Source organism: Canis aureus, chromosome 23 (assembly GCF_053574225.1).
Source record: "Canis aureus isolate CA01 chromosome 23, VMU_Caureus_v.1.0, whole genome shotgun sequence".
NCBI lineage: Eukaryota > Metazoa > Chordata > Mammalia > Carnivora > Canidae > Canis > Canis aureus.
In genome coordinates, this window is record NC_135633.1 from 15,833,043 (window position 1) to 15,855,177 (window position 22,135).

Here is a 22,135-nt window from a genome sequence, read left to right on the forward strand (position 1 = left end):
GAGGCACAGAGAGACTCTGTCATTTGCTCAACATCCCCCAGCTTGTAAGTGACCCTGTATTCAAGCCCAGGCATGTGCCCTGCACCTGTGTCCACCCCTCATGCTGCTCCAGGTACACTTGGTGCCAGGGGGCTGTGAGGGGGTGGAGGAAACAGGGAGTGAGGCAGCGGTGTGCGGAGTGCAGGACAGGGCTGGAGAGGGTGGTGTGGGAGCATGCACTCCACGTGGCGGGGGCTCTCCTGGGTGCCCAGGACCTTGCAGGTGCAGACACGCAGTAGGTGCTCTCTGAACGTCCCCTGGAGGGAGGCCCCCTCCAGCCACAGTGAGCAAAGTGAGCAAAGCTCTGAGGGTGAGCCGGTTTCGGTGGGTGGAGGCCCCCCTGGGCCTCCATTTCCTGTGTCCTCACTCCTTCCCCAGAGGGTGTCCTGTCCAGAGCCCTGGGCTTGAGCTGACACCGAAACCACGGATGGCCCTGGGCCCCGGGGGCTCCACCCAGGTGGCCTGCTCCGTGGGGTCTCACGAGAGCGGGAGCGCCCAGTTTCCCTAGGAGTGTGGGCACGGGGGGGGGGGGGGACCTGGAGACGCCCCACGTGGTGCTGAGGAAAGCCCTGGGCTGGGGCTGTTTTCTCCCCGCAGCTGCTCTCCTCTGAGAAACCCTGAGCTGGAAAATCCAGGAAGCAGCAGGGCCGTCCGCAGGCCCAGCCCCCGGCCCCTCGCACAGCCTCTGGACAGAGCTGGAGCTGCGGGGCCTGGGCCAGAGCTTTCTAAATATAGCTTCCTCCTCCTCCAGACCTCCAGACGGCAAAGACCAGAGCCTCTGCGTGGCTTCCGTCCTGAGGCTTAGCCTCCAGGCTGTTCGTGGGAGGGAGGAGCAGTAGACAGGGAGTGGCCAGGACTGGAGACAGGGGACACTGAGGCCCACATGCCCAGGGGCTGTGGCCCTGCATTCCTGCCTTCGGTCCCTGGGGGGTCTGGGGTCTGGGGCCCTGTCCCGAGCAGGCTCTGCTGTGACTGAGGGACAAGAGACGGGTCAGCTCTCCTGAAGGAGGAGAAAAATGATCTGAGGAGGAGGAAAGAGCCTGCGGTCAGGGTTGAGCTCCCAGCTCCACCTGAGCTGAGTGATGGCAGGTCCTTCATCTTAAACTTGTTTCTCATCTGTGCAGTGAGGGTCAAAGTCCCCTGTTGAGGGGATTAGAGAGACTGTGTGCCAGGTGGCCGGCACTCGTGCCCCCCCGGGCCAGGGCTGCGTCAGGACGCCATGGGTTCCCGTATGGCTCTGGAGGACGGGCACACGGTGTGGCATCTCATCCCAGCGGCTCTGTGGCACTCAGGTGACCCCTACAGTCTGCACCGGGGTGTGTCTTTCATTTGCCTTGGTGTAGCATGGAGTCCCCTCTTCCAGTCCTAATGGTCTGAGAGGTACCCCAAAGCACAGAACCTCCACGCCCTTTAGATAGGGGAGCAGCCAGTCCTCCAGAACTTAACTCCTCAGCCAGCCTGTGTGTGCCCAGCTGGGTGCCGAGAGGCCCCTTTACAACATCAGCCTGTGTGGGAACAAGGGAAGAGAAGCTGGAACTACTGAATGGAATAAAATCCTGGATTTCTCAGCTCCAGGCCTGACTCTGCTAGGGAGGCACCAACCGGTGTGCTCCCAGCCCCCGACCACTGAGTTCTGTTTAAGGCAGGAGGTCCTGACCTGCTCCCAGGTCTCTAACACTGGAAAGGCAGGACCTTGTCTCCTTCAATTTAGGAATATTTAGAGGAGACCCCAAACTAACAGCCTTATCATATGGAAAGCCTGGTCCTCGTACAAGGAGAGGCCTCTCTGCTCCAGGAACTTTACTCCTATTGGGTGTACAGGCCACTGCCCATTGATCTGACACTCTTTGGATAGAGATAAGTCAGGGCTAGATGTGAAATCGCCAAGTGTTGCCAGGGACAGAGACAGAGAGGCGCTGTTGAGACTGCCCTTCTGCTGACACGCTGGTCCCCTGGCAGGGGTGCTCCATGGGAATAAGGTGCTGGATGGGCGGAGGCTGCACAGCTTTCTGTTGCCATGGCTACTGTTCACAGGGCACTAACTCAACACACAGCCCTGTGGAGTTGGTCCTGTTATCACCCTATTTGTTTTTTCTTAAGAGTGATAGAAAGTGTGAGCTGAGGGTGGGGGTGTGGGCAGAGGGAGAGGGAGAAGATCTTAAATAGGCTCCAGGATGGGCTCGACACAGGGCTCAACCTTGGGACGCTGAGATCATGACCTGACTCAAAATCAAGAGTCACTTAACCAACTGAGCCACCCAGGCACCTCCACCCTCATTTTCAAAAGAGGTTGAATCCGTATCCCAAAGTCACACAGCTATTAAATGACAAAACCAGGATTGGCCTCTAGGGTTTCTTCATACCTTAGAGTTCCAGGCTTTCCAGTATGATCACAGTTTTTTTTTTTAAAGGATTTTATTTATTCATGAGAGACACACAGAAGAGAGGCAGAGACATCAGCAGAGGGAGAAGCAGGCTCCTCTTGGGGAGCCTGATGTGAGACTCGATCCCAGGACCTCGGGATCATGACCCGAGCCGAAGGCAGATGCTCAACCACTGAGCCGCCCAGGTGTCCCAGCATGATCACAATTCTTACAGAACATTTCTAGGGGCCACTGAGCAGACACATCCACAACAAACAGGCTGGCAGATGATTAGAAGAAAAGCACCAGGCTTTCTCCAGAGGAAGTCCTGCTGAGCTAACCTAGCAGAGCTCTGGTAGTTAGCAAAAACATGTCACCAAAGGAAACCTATAGGTTTAGCGTACCGAGATTTTCAAAAGTGTTTGGCAAGGTTCTGTGCCAAAAATGTTTTCATACCTGGAAGAACATGAATTGCTTCACTGTGGCTTTGCAGGGAATACTTTGTCATTAGGGAAAGGACGATGTTCCAAGGGATGAAGGTGCACTCCTCTTGATGGAGAATGGGAAGTAGCAGTGCCTCACAGGGATTGGTGCTGAAAGGGTCTTATTAGCTCATGTTTTTGTTTTTTTTTTTAGCTCATATGTTTTTAATTTAAGATCTGGAAACGGAAGCATATAGTGCAAATGCCAAATCTATAATCTAAATCTCACTTCCTGGGAAATGAGAAGCCCAATTAGTGGAATATGTGTTTTTTGCTTTGGGAGTCTCTCTCACCCTGACACTGACTCTTCTGTGCCCTCTTCCATTTTCTGAGCCCCTTAGGATTACATTGGGTGCACCAGGGTAATCAGGATTCTCTCCTTATCAGGTCAGCTGACTAGCATCCCTGAATTGCACCTGTGACCTGAATGTCCCCTTACCTGGTCACACGACACGTCCATGGGTTCCAGGGAGTCGGATGTGGACATTTGGGCGCAGGGCAGTCCTCTGCCTACGCAGATGTTATCAACCTTTTTAGTTGTGTCCACTAAGTGAAAACATGATGTCCTGCCTTTTTAAGTTGCATTTTGTCAATTATTTGTGAGGTTCAACATCTTTTTCTGTGTGAAGAGGTGGAAGGTTTCTATTATTGTTGTCTGTGTCTTTTGTCTCCTTTTCTATTGGGTTGACTTTGGTTGGGTTTTTTTTGGGAGGGGTTGTTTTCAGTTGAATTATAAAGTCTTGAGGGCAAGGAGTTTTTCATACTCACATTTACTTCCCAGTGCCTGAAGATGTGGCCAGATTCAGAGAAGCTCCTCAATGCCTGTCGGCCTTCCCTCTGGCCTTCCCACCCCATTCTCTTGCTTTTCTGCTTTGGAAGGTGTCTGGACCTGGATGCTTCCAGCTGAACTGGCTGAGTTGGGTGTGTCTAGGAGGGTGTCATGGTCTGTGGCCTACTGCACTGTGGACTTCTCAAGCCATGATGGGCTTTGGGGTCCAATGGTGCGCAGCCCTCCGCCCCTGTCTAAGCCCTTCTGGCATTTTAGGGTTGCTGCTATGGGAACAGGATAAGCATTGACCCCTCCTTTTGAGAGGGAGAGCCCCTCTTGCTGGGCCACCCACCTTGCCATGGTGAGGCCATGACAAGACCCACATGACCTGGCATGGTGACCTGGCATGGTGCAGCCCCAGGGGGTCAATCTACCTCGTGACCTCACCCAGCAGGCAGCAGGTAGAGATTACTTTCCCCTGTTGCTGACCTAGAGATGGAGGCTCTCAGAGGCCAGGGGCCCCACCCCCCAACATGATATGGCTAGTTTGGGGTACGGGGACTCTTCCAACACCAGCCCTCTCCCATGGCCTCCCTCTCTCCCCCATTTCTCCAGCCTGATGGGCTGGCAGCCATGAGAAGGCAGCCGGGCTGCAGCGCCCATGCAGCCGCACCCCTCCTTCCTTTGGAAACCAGCAGCTGCCTTTGCCAGGCAGACCCAGACCCAGGCCTCGGAGGAGGGGGGCCACAGGGAGCCCTCTGCAGCCCCTTCCGGCATGGGCAGCAGCCTGGGCTCCGGCTCCTCCTGTGCAGCCGCCCTGGGGCTGGAACTCATTAGCTCTTTTATTAAATCCATCTGCTCTGCATGGAGACTGGCCCGAGTCTCTGTGCTCCCCGCCCTGGATATGTGGCGGGGGGCTGCACACAGATGCCATTGTGCGAACTGGGGCGGCATCCTGGAGGGCAGACGGGCGAGCACGCTGTGTGGGCGAGGGCTCTGCCTCGCCTGCAGGGTGTGGATGCTGAGGAGCAGGAGCCAACTGGGAGTGAGGGGAGTCTGGACACCCTTCTGGAGCATCCAGAGCCTGTGGGGCCTGGGATAAAACGGGGCCTTGCCCTTCCGGGGCGCTGTGGGTGTGCTGCTCTGCCTTCTACTGATGAAGCTGCTCCCTCCCTCCCCCCAGGAGTGCATCATTGACGAGGACTGCGGGCCCACCAGGTATTGCCAGTTTGCCAGCTTCGAGTACACCTGCCAGTCTTGCCGGGACCAGCAGACAGTGAGTGTGCCCAGAGGCCTCTGCGGCTGTAGCACCAGGACCATGGGGGCTGGGCTGGGTCTCAGAGAAGAGCATGTGGGGGAGAAGGCCAGGAGCCCCATGGGTTCTCCTCTCTTGGGCTTCTGGAAGCCTTCAGTGGGGCTCAGAACCACGTCCATGCTTGAGCGAGCCTCTCCATGGTGCCCAGTGGGACTGACTCCTGGGAAGCCATCTGCTGCATGGTCTCTGGCTCCACTGCCTGCCTCCTGGATGGCAGAGGGAGGGCAGGAAGACACAGCAGGAGGCCCTCCACCTGTCCCTTCCCCTGGGGCAGACCCATCCCCCTGGATACAGCCAGTGACCCTACTGCAGCCCCCACTCCCGTCCTCCAGATCCCATTCTTTTCAGAGAAGGCAGGAGGAGAGCCAGGAAGGAGCCAGAGTGCTTCCCCGATAGACGTTTCACCGAGAAGCTGGGAGCCAGGGAAGCGGAAACTCCCTCCACCCGACAGATGTTTTGGACAAAGCCATATGGGCTCATAGACTTCTCCTGTCTTTTCATTCTTGAGACAGTCACACAGCAGGATAACAAGTTTGGGAAATAGAGGGCTTCTTACTCCCCCATCCAGTGCCTTCTGTGGTTAGGCAGCTGCACTTCTCCCTGCCGCCTGCCACGTCGGAGCACGACTGTGGGGTCGCAGTGGTCAGTCCCAGGCCCCAGGGGGAAGCCCCATGCGCCCTCCCCATCCACAAGGCCTCCGGGCTCTCAGAATCCGGCTGCTGCCTGCATCTGTGGGCCCCTGACCTAGGGACCTAATAGAAAGGAGGCAAGTCTGGGGGCTGACTGCAAAGACACACTATGTCCTTTGCAAAAACTGACGTTGCATAGGAGATTCAGACATGTGACCGCCCCCCCGCCCCGTGCTATTTTTTTTAGACTTTTTTTAAGGTTTTACTTATTTATTTGAGACAGCACACGAGCGGATGGGGACCCAAGCCAAAGGCAGATACTTAACCCACCGAGCCATCCAGGTGCCCCCCCCCCAGGTGCTATTTTTCCAGTGTTCTCACCCCTCCTGTCTCTGCCCCCTTGACTTGCACTAAAAGCCCCGCACACCTCAGACCTCGTTTGGCCCCCCCTTCCCCCTCCAGGGTAACGGGGCCCCTCCTGTGGTGTGCTCAGGCTCTCAGGGCTAGGAGCGTGCCAGCCGGCTTCTCTCAGGTCCGAGAGCCGGGGTGCCATTGTCTGCCCTCCCTCCCCACCCCCTGCAGCTCTGCACCCGGGACGGTGAGTGCTGTGGGGACCAGCTGTGCGTCTGGGGTCACTGCGCCAAAACAGCCACCAGAGGTGGCAACGGGACCATCTGTGACAACCAGAGGGACTGCCAGCCTGGGCTGTGCTGTGCCTTCCAGAGAGGTGAGTGGGCTCTCGGCTGAGTACTGGGCACGCCCGGTCCAGGCCAACACACCTTTCCAGGGGCGCGCCTCCTGGGCAGGCTCCCGACGGCTCACTGCGCGTGTGCCAGCCCCACCACCTCTGCCCGAGGCAGCCTCCGCCTCCGCTGGGCCACACGTCTCTCTCTCTGCCCCCGGTTGCCATCTAGAAGAGTTCAATCCCTTCAGGATGCACGAGCCCAGGGCAGGAGGACACCCCCAGATGGGGGGATTTGAGCAGCCCCTCTCCACCCTCTCCCCTGTTTCCTGAGGATGGAGGCCCCCTTCTACTCCGCTTCCACTCTCACCGCCCCTCCCGGGGAGGCTGCTCAGCCACTTGCCCTCCTGAGCTCTCAGTGTGGCTCCTCGGGCTGCAGCTGCCCTGTTGTCTCCTTAGTGAGGAGGCTCCTCTGCCTCTCAAGGCTTCGGCCAGCTGCAGCTTCCCCTGCACCTTCTCCCTCCGGGGCTCCCAAACTTTCCCGCTACGCCCACCGCCAGGCCTTTATGGGTGCTGGGTCCCGGCCTCAAGTGCTTTTACACATTTCTCTAGAACTTTGGCCTCAAAAGCCAGCATAAGCCTGCGCCTCCAGACAGTCCTCCCTAATTGCTCCAGCCCTCCCGACTCATTCCCTCCTGAGTCCATCCCGCCATAGTTTCCTCTCATCCCACCTCTTCCATTGTAATGAATCTCCACTTTGCGGTTGAGGGTGGAAGGTCGGGGCTGCCCCCGCATTTGTCAGCTCCCTTCCGTGGAGCCTCCCTGCTCCATGCTGAGCACTCAGGGGTGACTGTCCACTGGCCCCAGGTCTCTTGTTTCCTGTGTGCACACCCCTACCTGTGGAGGGTGAGCTGTGCCATGACCCCGCCAGCCGGCTTCTGGACCTCATCACCTGGGAGTTAGAGCCTGATGGAGCTTTGGACCGATGCCCGTGTGCCAGTGGCCTTCTCTGCCAGCCCCACAGGTGAGGCCCCACCTGCCCTCCCTATCAGAGGTTGAAAGCAGATGACCTGCCACCCAGTGGGATCTCAGAGGCAGAGGGGGTGATGCAGTTAGTTTAAGGTAGGGTTAATTTGAGGTGTCCTTGGGTCATTTAGGTGGAGGGTCTCCGAGCTGTCAGATGTCAGCCTGGGGCTCAGGGGAAGGTGTGGCTAGGGGTACAGATTTGGAGCTCACCTGGGTGGTGGTTGAAGCCTTAGGAGTAGGTGACCCAGGGAGAGGGCATGGAGACAGAAGAGCTGAGGGCTGAGGCAGGAGCCCAGGCCCCTGACAGCGAAGGACAAGCTGAGGCAGAGGCCACAGTCAGAGGTAGAAGGGAAACCAGGAGAGAGTGGGCCACCCAGTGGGAGGGCACCGCTAGTAATGTCCGAAACTGAGAGACCGTGAGGCATCTGAGTATGGCCCCCTGGCAGTCTACTCACCTGTCCCTCCAGCAGAATCCAGTGGGGCTGGGCAGACACAGAGAAGGCCCTGCCCCGGGCTGCCCCCAGGCTCCACCCTGCCGTCAGGGGCTGCTCTTACCTGGACGCCCAGAGGGGCAAGCGGCTTGGAGGGGCCACGCGTTGCCATACACCGTCAGGCCCTGCAGGCCTTGCCCCAGAGAGTCTCTCAGGCAGACGGACCTCTCCATGGAGGTGGGGGAGCCGCCCCTTAAAAAGTGACCCTCCCTCAGCAATCTTCTGGAAGATCCTGACAGGAAGGGGAGATCCCATTGAGGTGTTAGAGGAGGTGTGAGGGTGAGCTCAAAGGGAGGAGCTGCCCCCATGTTGAGAGAGAGCCCAGTGTCACTCCTCCCCACCACGGGAGACAGGCCCCTGGGCTGAGCCCCAGCCCCCCTCTCTCCCCAGCCACAGCCTGGTCTACGTGTGCAAGCCGGCCTTCATGGGGAGCCGTGGTGAAGACGGAGAGAGCCCGGTGCCCAGAGAGGCCCCCAGCGAGTACGAGGATGGCAGCTTCATTGAAGAGGTGCGCCAGGAGCTGGAGAATCTGGAGAGGAGCCTGTCTGTGGAGATGGCCCTGGGGGAGCCCGATGCTCCCTCTGAGCTGCTGGAAGGAGGAGAGATTTAGACCGAGGCCCGTTGTGCGGGTAGACGTGCGATAGAAATAGCTAATTTATTTCCCCAGCCGTGTCCTCTAGGTGTGGGCTTACCGGGCTTTTTTCCATGGCCTCTTCCCAGTACGTTTTCCCTCTGGCTTTAAATAAAATGAGGTGCTGTGCATTTGCCCAGCTCCCCCAGGCTGTACACCCTACATGTCACAGTTCGGGTGCCTGGGGAAGACAGGGCTGTGTGGGAGGGTGGAGGTGGAGGGCTGCTAAACTGGTCCCGATTATTGGCCACTTTGCCTCCGATGGTTGGCATGTGGCACACTTCATTTTGTTCTACATCACCTTGGGAATTGTTGGAGGGGTGGGGATGGGATGGAAAAGGATGCAGGTTTCCCCATGACGGGTTTTGGGGAAATGTTGACTCTTTCACATACGGAGAAGTGTGTCCTGCTTTGCAAACATAAACCTGGTGAAAATGTAACAAATGAATTTTCCATGTACTTCTTCCCATGGGCACAGGCAAGCTGTGCCTTCAGCTGCCGCGAGTGACGTGTTCTGCTCACTGTGCATCGCGTGCATTCCTGTCCTGTCCTTAGTGTTACTCGGCTCCTACCTCTGTGCCAGGGCAGCAGTTTGTATCACTCACCAGTCTGGCGAGGAGGGGGGTGGTCTCCCCATCTGTCAGGATCTTTTAGTCTCAGAGACATCAAGTTGCTTGCCCAAGTCACACAGTGAAGACCAGAGCAGGATTTCATCCAGGTGTGATTCCAAGTGCATGCTTTCCCTACAACTCCCTGCCAGCCTCATTGCCACCAGAAGTACCCTCTAAAAGGAGGATAGATGGGATTTTTTTTTTTTTTGAGGCATATCTGGAATTAAGGTCAAACTAGTTCACTGTAAGATTAAACTTGTACTGTTAGAAATAGCATTATCCGTAATGTGGGGGTGGCCATCATTCTAGTGGAGACAAATGATATTGACCCTGTCCCCCTATGGCAGTTAGTTGTGTTAGTGACTTTGAAGGTACATGACTGGTGCATAGTATATATGTTAACTTGCCAGAAATAGTACTTAAGTAATCGTAGGGCCAGGATTATAAGTGAAATCTGCAAAATCACTTACCAGCAACTGAAGACCATTATCAACCACATGGAGAAAATCAAACCAAGCAAGGCTCTATGAAATATGGTTGTAATATCCAAACTGAGAGCACTGGACTGGATGCTATTCCATAAATGATATTTTCAGGTGCCATGGACTGTTTCCATCATGTATTCATCCAGTTATTAAATTTTAAAATTGCACATGATTGTATAAGCATGCTTTCTTTGAGTTTTAAATTATGTATAAACACCTGTGTTGCATTTTAAAAAATCAAGCATAAATCACTGAAACTACTCCTTTGTAGTTCCCGGGTGTCTTTTTTCCTTTTGACTTTGAATAAATACCCTTTTAGCCAGAAAAAAACATGGAAATGAACTGCATTGTCAAAAACAAAAACAAACCCCCCCAAAAAACTCTTCCACCTAAGTGAATTTTCCAGACAAGTGAGGCATACCTGTTTTAGCATCAAAGTATTTTAGAAATGCTAACCATTTTTGTCAGGGATTAGTCTTAAGAGTGTGAATACTTCAATTTCTTTTAATGTCCTTTGCTTATTCTTTTTTTTAAAGATTTTATTTATTCATGACACACACACACACACACAGAGGCAGAGACACAGGCAGAGGGAGAAGCAGGGTCCATGCAGGGAGCCTGATGTGGGACTTGATCCCGGGTCTCCAGGATCAGGCCCTGGGCCGAAGGTGGTGCTAAACTGCTGAGCCACCCGAGCTGCCCTACTTCACTGTCTTCTGAAGGAGTAAATGGAATGGATAGGATTCTTTTTATTTTTATGATTATAATTATCTTTTAGTTTTATTTATTCATGAGACACACACACACAGAGGCAGAGACATGGGCAGAGGAGAGCAGGCCCCACGCAGCAGGGAGCCTGACGTGGGACTTGATCCCGGGTCTCCAGGATTATGCCCTAGGTGGAAGGCAGGCGCTAAACCGCTGAGCCACCCGGGCGTCCCAGGATTCTTTTTAAAAGAAGATTTTAGGGATCCCTGGGTGGCGCAGCGGTTTGGCGCCTGCCTTTGGCCCAGGGTGCGATCCTGGAGACCTGGAATCGAATCCCACGTCGGGCTCCCGGTGCATGGAGCCTGCTTCTCCCTCTGCCTGTGTCTCTGCCTCTCTTTCTCTCTGTGTGACTATCATAAGTAAATAAAAAAAAATAAAAAAAGATTTTATTTATTTGAGAAAGAGTGTGTACAAATGACTGGGGGGTGGGGCAGAGGAAGAGGGAGAGAGAAGCGGACTCCCCACTGAGCAGGGAGCCGGATACGGGGCTCAATGCCAGGACCCTGGAATCATGACCTGGGCCAAAGGCAGATGTTTAACCGACTGAGCCACCCAGGCGCCCGACTCTTCTTTTTACTCAAATGTAGTTCTGGACTATAACACATCTTCAGGAGCTGTGATAAAACTACTATATATTAAGGTCAGCTGGTGGCAGGTGCCAGCTTAGGCAGTCTACCTATATAACCTTCACTGAATCCAGGACTAGTTTCTTCATTTAGCAGATGAAAAAAATGCAAGTTCAAAAATTAGGTGATAGAGCTAAAAGTCCAACAAAAACAGTATCTAACATGGTCTGCCCAGGATATGCTGACGATTTTAAGACCAAATATAGAGCTGTTCTCTTATTCATTGTCAGAAGGGATCACAACCACTCTACATCCTTATTACTCAACAGGTATTTATTGAGAGCCTGCTCAGAACCAGGTGCTGCGATAGGCTCTGAGGGTGTGAAGGTCATACCCTGAACACATCACAGCCTCATGAGGGATACACATTAAACCTAGCACCCACAAAACAAAAGCAGTCAACCCGATATCATTAACCGTGTTATGGGAGCCTCAAAGGAGCACTTGGTTTGGGAGAGCTGGCATGGGCATGGGTACTCAAAGATCAAGGGAGTTTATCAGGTGGTCAGAAGGAATAGCAAAGAACATTCTGAGCCAGGGGCAGAGGGAGGGAGGCAAGAAAAAGGGATGGTAAACAGAGGAACCAAAGTAATTCACAGTGGCTGGGAGGCAAGATAGATTTCAACAAGTGTTTGGAGAAGAGGTTTAAAATGGTTTCATCATGCAACAAAAATCTTATTGAGTTCCTACTGTATGTCAGGCCCTACTACCTACATTAGCTGCCAGGAGACGGTGGTACATGAGATAAAACGAGGTCCCTCCCTCATGGAATTTATGTGCAGGTATATTTTGCTCCACTTTGTCATCAGAGTCCACTTCAGTGGGAAACTGCAATCGACATAACACAGTTGGCAGAGTTACTGGAAAAACAGAACCACTTCTGTATCTCAACAGACTTGGTTGAGATACTCCTTAACCAGGAGTATGGTACTCCTTAATTAAATGGGTTATTTAAGCATTGTAAGAGGGTGAACATTGTGCTCTCTGTACTGGGGAAAGAGGCAGGTTGGGAGCAAAGGAAGCAGATAGGGAGCATGGTCCCCACTTCTCAAGCAAGGCTGTAAGGGTCCACTGATAATTCTTGGCCTGGTGAATTCTCAGGCTATGACCAGTCAGAAGACCTGCTTCTCCAGTACAGAGTAGCTGGTAAGTGAGGAAGTCGGTGCTGTCACCGGGAGGGGGAGGGCCCTCCTCCCCAATGCTTTTTTGCCCTTCCAGCTTGGCCACTGCGATTGATGCAGTTTTTCTAAATGGTCACACATGCTTTCACACACTTGATTTTGCCATGTATTCTTGATTGTTTCTAAAAGCCAAGTTTTGAAAACACTGTATCTAACCAAGTGGTTGTATAGCACCCTTCTTCCCAAGAATGAGACTAAAGGAACATCTGGTTTCCTGTACACCCAGGCTTGATGGCCACAAGCTTTATTTGGGCCACGAACTCCTTTGCAAACCTGATAAAAAATATTTGACTAGACCCCCTAGAAAACTACATTACGCACAGTATTGCTTTTGTAAAAGACCTGAATTGCCTTGTAAGTCTTCTACTAGTGACCACATAATGATTTTTCAAAAATTAAACAGAATTTAGTTTTATTTAGCAAATAAAAAAAAAAAGTCCTACTTCAGATTATCCTCTATTCCATATACCTTAGACTACAATTTGTAAGTCACAAGTGCAAAAGAGTTGGTTAGCGTCTTGATGCTAAACAAAGGGACACAACTCGGAGAACTAAAGTAGCCAATCGGAAAGGAAATACTGGCGAATGAACCAGAATAAACGATTTTATTGTATTCCATACATTCACAGGTCACTTCCAGAGTTAGCAACAACACTGATTAGCAATGCTCTGATTCTGTGCACTCGTTTAGTTTAGACCGCGTTGCAAGTTTTAGTTCTCTTCTGGCCTAGAGATGCCACACCCTTTCTAACAGTGTAGTCTGGCAATGATTTTCTAGCTGTGGCAGATTCCACAGCTCCCCCCCCCCCCCCCCCCGCCCACCCTCATCCCAGAATCTTATGTAAGTACTTTCCATCCATTAGCAAAGAGACCACCGAATACTCTAGTGTAGGGCTTCTTCACTATTTTAATCTCATTATGACTATTAGCCCTTACTTACACTCCCTAGTTTGGCAGGTGGACTTCCAGCTAGCAAGCTTTTGCACAGACCACCTAGACACAGGATGGTCCTGAAACCACAGCGTTTGCTACCTTGACCAGGATACTCCCCTCACCTTCAGCACCTGCCTCAGATATGTCAGTACTTGGTCCTCACGTGGCATGCCTGGTTGACGCAAACCCATCTCTCCCACGGTAGAAGCTCTTCCAAACTTTGGCGTGACCTGTGAGAAACAGGGTCACAATTTATTGCATGTGGCTTGTGTCACCTGAACCACACAGTCAGCGCTCTGCCTCTTGGCTGAGGGGTACTCGCGAGATTTTCTGAATCTGATGGGGGGCAGGTAGACACACATTAACCTCCCTCACATAAATTACCATTCCCATCACCACAATCTTTAAAAAGTTTGCCACCCCCTTTACTGAAATTGTTAAAGTGCAACATTGTGTTCTCACTCTAACAGGCACTGAAAAGCAGGAAGCTTTTTCTTTTTGATAATGAAATATATTTTCTTTACTCTTGATATTTGTAGTATGCCTGCAATTAGAAACAGCAAACACAAAAACAAAAAGCAGGGCAGAAGGCACAGAATGAGGAGCAGGTGTGAGAAGAATTTTACCATTTACTCTTAAAGGAACACTGCCCCAAACCAAACCCAGAGCCCATTTTGTTTACAATCAGACTCTTCTGCTCAGAGAGTGGGTCCTCCAAAGCAGAAACTATTAACCCCTACATTCCAAGTAAGTAGGCCCGTATCAGAACCAAAGAGCTATCGTGTTACATCAGAAAATCCAAGTGATCCAAACACAATGCACCCACAAATGCTTCCAACTTCTTCCTCTGAGAACACCAACTCAGTGCCACTAATGCAAACTTGGAACATACTTCAATGAAATTTAGCAGAATGCTACACAGTTTACATGGAATAAAAATTAGCCAGAAAAATACCATAGAAAAGTTTTTTTTTTCCCCCTGTGGATTTCAAGAAACTTTAAAGATATTATGGAATTCTCAATTATTATATTCAAACTACAGAGCCAACATCTGCTAATACTATTTTCTATCTTTCTTAAAAGGAAATAAGGCAGAAACCTGATTTTAAAATATTGACAGGATCCTCCAAAGTTAAATATTAACATCTTTTCATCTCTCTTATGAGAACTTTACTGTAAATGTATCTTACAGAAATAAGATAATTATTGAGTACATGTTACAAAATGTTAAAGAAAACAAATCTATTCTTAATCCAGATTCTTCATCCACAAAAGTTTAATGACTAAAATAACACAACAGAATGAACAAATGTTTTATTGGCATGTTCATTGTTGTAAACAGCATCTGGCATGAAAAAGTTTTACCAAAACCTTTTTATTGATTTTTATAAATTAGATGGCATTTTCAAAAATTTATGTAGAATCATGTTCATTGAAGTCATATTTAGCAAAGCAAAAACTTGCCAATTCTAATAGACTTTGCAATGAAATCATGTTGACTGCATCAGCCTGTGCCATGACCTGACTTACTAGCAAGTTTTTCAACACGATGTTAAGACGCTTCCGCAGAGTTAAACTACATGTAACTACAAATCAACTCCAAAAATTAAAGTGAGACTTACAAGGGTTCTAGAAGATTCAAACTTGAAGTAAATCTTCAAAGATAAATGTACAAAGAAAAAAACTGAAGCCACTGAACAGAAAAACCTCATTAACAAGGGCAAATACAATCGTATGGGACCCAGCACTGAGGAACCTCACTGAGGATTACATTTACATAGACTGCTATACTCCTCAATGTACACAAATGTACATCATGAATGATATATGAAAAGAATAACCATGGGAAATAGTTGAATTGCAATTATGATAACTCAATAGGATCAATTTTATTTACATGCTGAATGAACGAGTGAAACGTATTCTCTACATCCATAACTTAAGTACAATCAATTATAATTACAATATTGCAGCAATTTGAGCTGCTACCTGCTGGGAGCGGTCTAAGGGAAACGTTTTGATGTTCCAGAATAATGTTCTTAATACTTTGCAAAAAATGAAACAAAATAAAAACACAACTTCACAATTCTTTACTGGGTTATGGCTGGTTCTAAGAATTTCTTTCTTCAGCTCCTATTTTTGCTGCTTTCCAAAGGTCAACACACGTTGCATTTACTTCCGAATTGTCAATGAGGTAATGTGTGTATCAGTGAAATAAACAGAAAATTCATTCATTCATGGCCTTTGCACAGCTTTTATTATGAAGCTATGAGCATCCTGTTTGAGGCTAGTTTTACTAGCGGCTATGTGCACATTTGTCCGCAATAAAAGAAGTGTACTCATTCCCCTTCCCCCTTTTCTAGTAGCAGGTTTTGCTTTTTGTTTTTTTGTTTTGTTTTTATTTTTTTGCACATCCCTTTTCACTTTACAGTACATTTGACTATAGTGCACAACATGATTCCAAGTCAAAACAGTGGCCCATTGGGCACTGACTGAGCTTCTGATTGGTGAAGGGCAGTCCAATCAGTGCTGGTGTCACTGGGTTACCCCTAACCATGTCCGGCCATAATGGCACTACACAGTAGCAGTGAACCATCTAATTAAAACCAAAAATCCCCCAGGGAAAATGCTACACTAGCAGAGTCAGTCTTGAGTCAGATCTTTATTTGGTGCTCCATCCAGATATATTTTTAGTGCTTTCTCTTTCCGAGGTGAGTATGTTACACGATGTCCTGTCTTCTGGAGTCGACTGCTTTCTTTTTTCATCAGTTCATTTCTTTGCTCATCTGTTAACTCCATTAATTCTTCTGTTTTATCCCTGTATTTAAAATATTAATTACATATTAGATCTGTATAGCTATCCGCATTGATTTATGCTTGAATGTTGTAATGCTTCTTGGTAGAAAATGAAATCTGAATGTCACTGGTGAATTTAAGTAATCTCACACTAAGATGTCTTGGATTTCTAATATGTTTATTTATTATTTTTTAAAGATTTTATTTATTCATGAGCGAGAAAGAGAGAGAGAGAGAGAGAGAGAGAGAGAAGCAGGGTCCACGCAGGAAGCCCAATATGGGATTCGATCCCGGGACCCCAGGATCACACCCTGGGACAAAGGCAGGTGCTAAACCGCTGAGCCACTCAGGGATCCCCTCTAATATGTTTATTAACAGAGCACTCATTTTTAAAAATGGCATAGAATAATTTCATTGCTAGTATTAACATAATAATACTTATCATTTATTGCACATCTATATATACTAAGTACTATGCCAGTTTTTAAAAATGCAATAGTTCTATTTCTTATAAAATTCTGCAAGGCTCACATCATTGTCATCATTTTAGAGATGAGGAGCAAAGTAAGGAACAAAGCTTAATGTGAACTCTTTATCTGCCAGGCTCTAACTAATGACTGTTCTTTTTCTTCTGTATCTGTACTGGCTCATACAGGAGCCACTTGCTACATGTGCCTACTGAATGCTTGAGACCTACTGGAAGTGTAACATTATTTTGAAGACTTACTATAAGAATGTAAAACATCTCATGAATGACTTTTTATATTGATTACATGTTGTAATGATAACATTTTGGATATAACTGGGTTAAAATATTTTATTTTTATTATTTTAATATTTATTAAAATTAATTTCACCGGTTTCTTTTTACTTTTTTAAGTGTGGCTACTAGAAAAATTCAGAATGTAATATGTGGCTCTTGTATTAACTACTGATCAGGATTACTCTATATCATAAACATAGTTAAGGTATTTATGGAGAAGAAGATACTCATGCACAACAAAAAATGTTGTATCACTAGGAATAACAAGTAGTTTGTTAACATACCTATAAAATATGACTGCACCATCATCACAGATATAAAGAGGCCAGACATTCAGGGTAGAAACTTTAGGATTCCAGTCCAAATCCTGATGAATATCAAGGACAGAAATATCACAGGGAAAAGTTCCTCTACCCTAAAGGAAAAAAATGAGTGAATGAGTAAATCATGATGTTAGCCATGTTTATTGAGCACTAGTACCCAAATGCAAACATTCTCAGAGCTTTACCTTGGCAAATTCAATATCTTCCAAAGGAATTCCACTGATTTCAGAAAGCTATAAAAGGAAACATTTTATATGAGTTCATTAAAAAATAAATTTGCTAAAATAAGTCAACCTTTTAACCCACACAGATATAGACTGATTTTTTCAAAAATGTAATAAATGTTTGATATAAAAAATCAGAAAAAAAAGCAGAAAGAGTAATGGTCTCCTGTCCACTCTGCAAATGCCATGTCCCAGAAATACCAATTTAGTATATTCCTTCCAGACCTTCCTATGCATATATAAACTACATCACATATTTCTAAAATACATAAAATATATTTTGAAACATCTCTATAGAATAATTTTATATAGCCTATTTATAAGAATAGGGCACAGAGTAACCTCATTCTCTCCAACAGTTGAATATACTATTTTATACCCTACTGATGGACATCAAGCCTGTTTTTAGTTTTTCCCAGTTATGATATTGCCTGTTTCCCCACTTTATGATTCGAGGCATTTTTGATGTTCTAAATTTTCACCATTTTAAGAAGTAAAGAATGTTGTTACTGTTTTAACTTCTATTTCTTCAACAAATCGCCTAATCAAGTTCTTTATTTTAAAATTAGATTGTTCATCTTTTTCTTATTAATGTAGTAGCTCCTTATAAATACAGACCATCATGTTTCATAGTTTCATATCTGTTTCAAGTATTTTCCCCCTTTCTTGTTTTTTTATCTGTGTTTACAGGTTGTTTAAAAAAAAAATGGGGAGGAGGCTGTGTGTGGAAGTTTTATGCTTTTACATGATCTTTTCTTTTTTAGTTTTTGGTATTATGCTTACAAATATCTTTCCTTTTCTACGACATAAAAATATTTTCAATATTTTTATCTAGTACAATTATAAGTTTATTGCATTTTTTATATTTAGAATTTATTTGGGGGGTGGTGCAGTCCCAAAAATTGGTATGAATTATGGAAATAGTTTTTTTTCAAGATGCTAATTGTTTTAGTACTGCTTATAAATGATTCACCTATTCCCTAGAGAGCCATAGAAGTTATTCTAGTAAGTTCTAACTAATCCTAATTACTTAGGGCAAACTTGATTTAAGTAACTAAAAGTGAGGGTCCACTTCTTGATGGCTAAAAGCCAGTGTAATTTTTCACAGCATCAGAAGCCTGAAGAAACAGAAGGGTGTGTGACAAGGTGTCACAAAGTGCGAGAGAGAAAGGTTGCCATGTTAGTGTTTGGCACTCACTTCCTAGTTCCTCTCTTAAGCAACACAGAGAAAAACACATGTTAGTTCAATTTGTTTAAAATGAACTTACCTTCTCTCGCAGCTCATCGACACTGCTGCTTTCCAACACAACCTCCTGGAAGGGATCCAGTTTCATCTCTGAAGGTCTCCACCGTCTTGACAGAACAGCCAGCTGGGACATGGATTTCATCTTCTCTACCCCTAGGAAGATACAAGATTAGGTCATCTTTCTCTTTTCTCTAGAGGTTCATAATTTGGCTTTTTTTGTACTACCTGACTGAACAAAAAGATTTACTTCAAGTTTTATGCTTAGATAGGGGACATAAAAGAACCCAATTATCCCAAGGAGTTTTTGAGAATAAAATATTTCCTCTCTTCCCTCCAGTCTCTGAAGAGTAATTCATTACTCTTTTGCAAGCTCTCCTTCCACCAGGACTCCTAATTCTCTTCCATCCTGAGTCCCACTGGACATTGCTCTACCAACTACTCTCTTCTCTGGATTGCCAATCTTTACTTCGTGTTGGCTACTACCCCCACAATCTATCATGATCAAATCATCTTCACTTTAATCTTTTTTCACTCAGGCTATCATTAGTTAACCCCTCTCTTCATTTACTCAAAGCTTACTGTTCTCCAAAACCCAGCTCAATTGTCACCTTTCTCTCTGGTGTACACAAAAGCAACTACTGATTTGGTCCTCAATACCTATGATTTTGATATTACAGATTTACAGTTCTGGTTCTCTTATAGACTATGCATCTGGAGGGCAATCACTTGTTCCTACTCATTTTTGTAGCAACAGAGATTAGCAATGGCTGACAATTCACAGGTCAATAAATATTTCTTAATCACATAACTTATGGCTTACTCAACTATTTTGATGCTAAAATATATACTGAAATGATACTAAGGCAGGCACCTACCATCCAGTAACATCTTGCAGCTAATCCATCTTTGCCAATACACACTCAATCCTTCCTGACAAGGGGAACTTCCATGTCCTTCATAATCTCTTCCTGACCTACCCAGACACAGTGATTATTCTCTAAGGCCCCAGATACTCAGAGAAAGAAACAATCCAGAGCACCTGCCCACCACAGCATGGTAGACAGTGTCCTACTTGATCCTGTCTCCTCCATTAACTTATCAATTAATCATAGTTTTAACAACTAAAATTTAAAACAAATTGGACCCAAAATAGCTTGAAATAGGTGAGGTATCAGTATTATTGAACCTTCTGAAAACTATCATAATCTTATATTTTAATTTCTATGGGAAAAAAAAGTTAAATTAAAATCTTTCTAGGCAATAGCAGTCACAAAAGAACACAGAATAGTTGTTTCCTTGATATGATCTCCCCACAGCCAATCTTTCTTCCATTTCCTCCTCCAAAAAAAACAATACTTGAAGTGTTCCAATGTTGAACATTAACACCAGGAGGTTTGACAAACACACTCCTCGACTAGGTTACTGTTACAGGTTGAACGGTGTCAGAGACATTTAAAATCCTATACCCTAGTACCTCAGAATATGACCTGCTTTGGAAATAGGGTTGTTACAGTGGTAATCAAGTTAAAATGAGATTATTAGGGTGGGCCCTAATCCAATATGACCAGTGCCCTTATGATATGGGGAAATCTGGAAACAGACACAAGCCCATAGGGAGAACATCATGTGCAGATCAAAGCAGAGATCAGGACGATGCATTTACAAGCCAACAAATGCCAAAGCCTTGCCAACCAACCACTAGAAGCTAAGAGAGGAGCATGGAACAAATCTTCCCTCACAGTTCTCAGAAGGAACCAACCCTGCTGACACCTTGATCTCAGACTTCCAGCTTCTAAAACCGTGAAACAATAAATTTCTATTGTTTAAACCATCTAGTTTGTGGTACTTTGCTATGGCAGCTTAGGAAACTAATACAGCTACTGTTCTCAAAATCTCTGATCAATTATCAATACCACACCCTCTAACAAAATAAGCCATAATGAAGAAAGAAATTAAATAACAGGGTGCTTGGCTGGCTCAGTCGGTTAAGTGTCTGCCTTAGGCACAGGTCATGATCCTGGAGTACGGGGTTCAAGTCTGGCTCCCTGCTCAGCCAGGAGAGGGCTTCTTCCTCTGCCCCTCCCCCACTTGTGCTCTCACACTCTCAAACAAACAAATTCTTAAAAGAAAAAAAAGGAAACTAACAAACCCAGGTAAGAAAATGTTGGCAGAATTTTCTGTAAAAAGTACTAAAAATGCAACTTTGAAACTGGAACTTCCGGTAAGGAGAAATTAATATTCTCACAATTACAGAAAATAAATATTTATTTATTTATTTTTTTTTTAAGATTTTATTTATTCATGAGAGATACAGAGAGAGAGAGAAGCAGAGATATAGGCAGAGGGAGAAGCAGGCTCCATGCAGGGAGCCTGATGTGGGACTCGATCCCGGGACTCCAGGATCACACTCTGGGCCAAAGGCAGGCGCTAAACCACTGAGCCACCCATGGATCCCCGAGAAAATAAATATTTAAAAGGCAAATGGAACCCAGACTAAAGATAAAGAAAACCTGGTATTTGATAAAAACTACAGGCTTCTATTAGAGCATTTCTAACTGATATTTCCCCCACAAAAATACGGATAATACCATCAAGAACTTCAAGGAAAACCTCCCAGTTGCTGGAAATATTAATATCTTCTTCATAAATATGATAATCCAAAAAGACAGTGCCAGGATTCTTCCATGTTTTTTTCCTTAGACGAAATCTACGAACATAAGACATTTTAAATTACTGTATTTTGAGATTCTTAACCTAAAAAAAATGACATGAATCTGACATTAAGGAAAAATGAACTATGTTTAAATACAATAGTATTTATTCACTAAAATTTGGGGAAAATATAGTAAGATACTCCTTAAATGTCAAATTTAGTATGCCAGAGGAAGTCCAAACAAATTCTAATAGTTTTGCTTAGTTCTATTAAAAATTAATCAATAGTACTGAAATTCTGAATAGTTCAGGAATTTTTAATTCTAGTTTTAGAAAATTATACCACTCCATCCACACCAACTGACCACACACAGTCTTCCGTCCAATTGCTGAGGACACTAATTTTACTTTACCTGTCAATACTGAGCTCTAAACCACACTGCTCCCTGAGTTGAGGAATTAATTCCTCTTTTGATTGCCGTACAGTCATTCCTTTAGCAAACACAGCATCTAGCAGAAACTTGCATGGCTAGGAATATAATCATCAGAGAACTGAATTACACATTCAAATAGGGATATATGAGATATCTTATTTGCACTTTATAGTGTAACAATTACAGGCCTGAGTTTAGGAGTCTATCTTCCTAGGTTCAAATCTTGGCTCCACTTCTTACTAACACTGCTATCTTGGCCAAGTTTACTCAACATTTCTGTGCCTCCTTTTTTTCATCTGTAAACTGGGGACAATGTCTTCCTCACAGGGTCATTGGGAAGATTAAATTATGCATTCATATTTCTCTTCTCAAAACAAAATGATCACAATTTTGAAAGTAAAAAGAATCACCTTTATGGACTAAATGAGGGAAATGCAAACTAATTCTCCAAACACATTTATTCATTGTCTCAGAAGGGACACTATCTCTGCAAACCCCAAACTCAAAAGAAACATCCACATATGAGAGATATGACAGGTGCTCAATAAAATATGTTTCCCTTTCTGCATTTTCAGTTACTTGCAGCCAACTGGGGTCCGGAAGCAAAAGATCCTGCTTCTCACAAATCGTTAGAAGGCTCATAATAGCCCAATGCTACACTGTAAT

General features: G+C 46.3%; 2 protein-coding genes across 4 annotated transcripts in view; one reads left to right on the forward strand and one right to left on the reverse strand.

The window, feature by feature from the left end:
• DKK3 (dickkopf Wnt signaling pathway inhibitor 3) overlaps positions 1-9,784 on the forward strand; it is a 41,652-nt gene extending 31,868 nt beyond the window's left edge. Inside the window, exons 4-7 of the mRNA XM_077866463.1 lie at positions 4,837-4,929; positions 6,180-6,324; positions 7,147-7,303; positions 8,187-9,784. Coding sequence (XP_077722589.1) covers positions 4,837-4,929; positions 6,180-6,324; positions 7,147-7,303; positions 8,187-8,406 — 615 coding nt within the window. The 3' untranslated portion in view covers positions 8,407-9,784. The remainder of the gene's footprint in view (positions 1-4,836; positions 4,930-6,179; positions 6,325-7,146; positions 7,304-8,186) is intronic.
• Positions 9,785-14,289: 4,505 nt separating this feature from the next.
• USP47 (ubiquitin specific peptidase 47) overlaps positions 14,290-22,135 on the reverse strand; it is a 117,255-nt gene continuing 109,409 nt past the window's right edge. For all 3 annotated transcript variants that reach the window (XM_077866467.1, XM_077866465.1, XM_077866466.1), the window contains 6 exons: positions 21,449-21,564; positions 20,972-21,090; positions 18,406-18,536; positions 17,099-17,146; positions 16,875-17,005; positions 14,290-15,849 (listed from right to left, as the gene is read on the reverse strand). In XM_077866467.1, the coding sequence (XP_077722593.1) occupies positions 15,675-15,849; positions 16,875-17,005; positions 17,099-17,146; positions 18,406-18,536; positions 20,972-21,090; positions 21,449-21,564 (720 nt within the window). In that variant the 3' untranslated portion in view covers positions 14,290-15,674. The remainder of the gene's footprint in view (positions 15,850-16,874; positions 17,006-17,098; positions 17,147-18,405; positions 18,537-20,971; positions 21,091-21,448; positions 21,565-22,135) is intronic.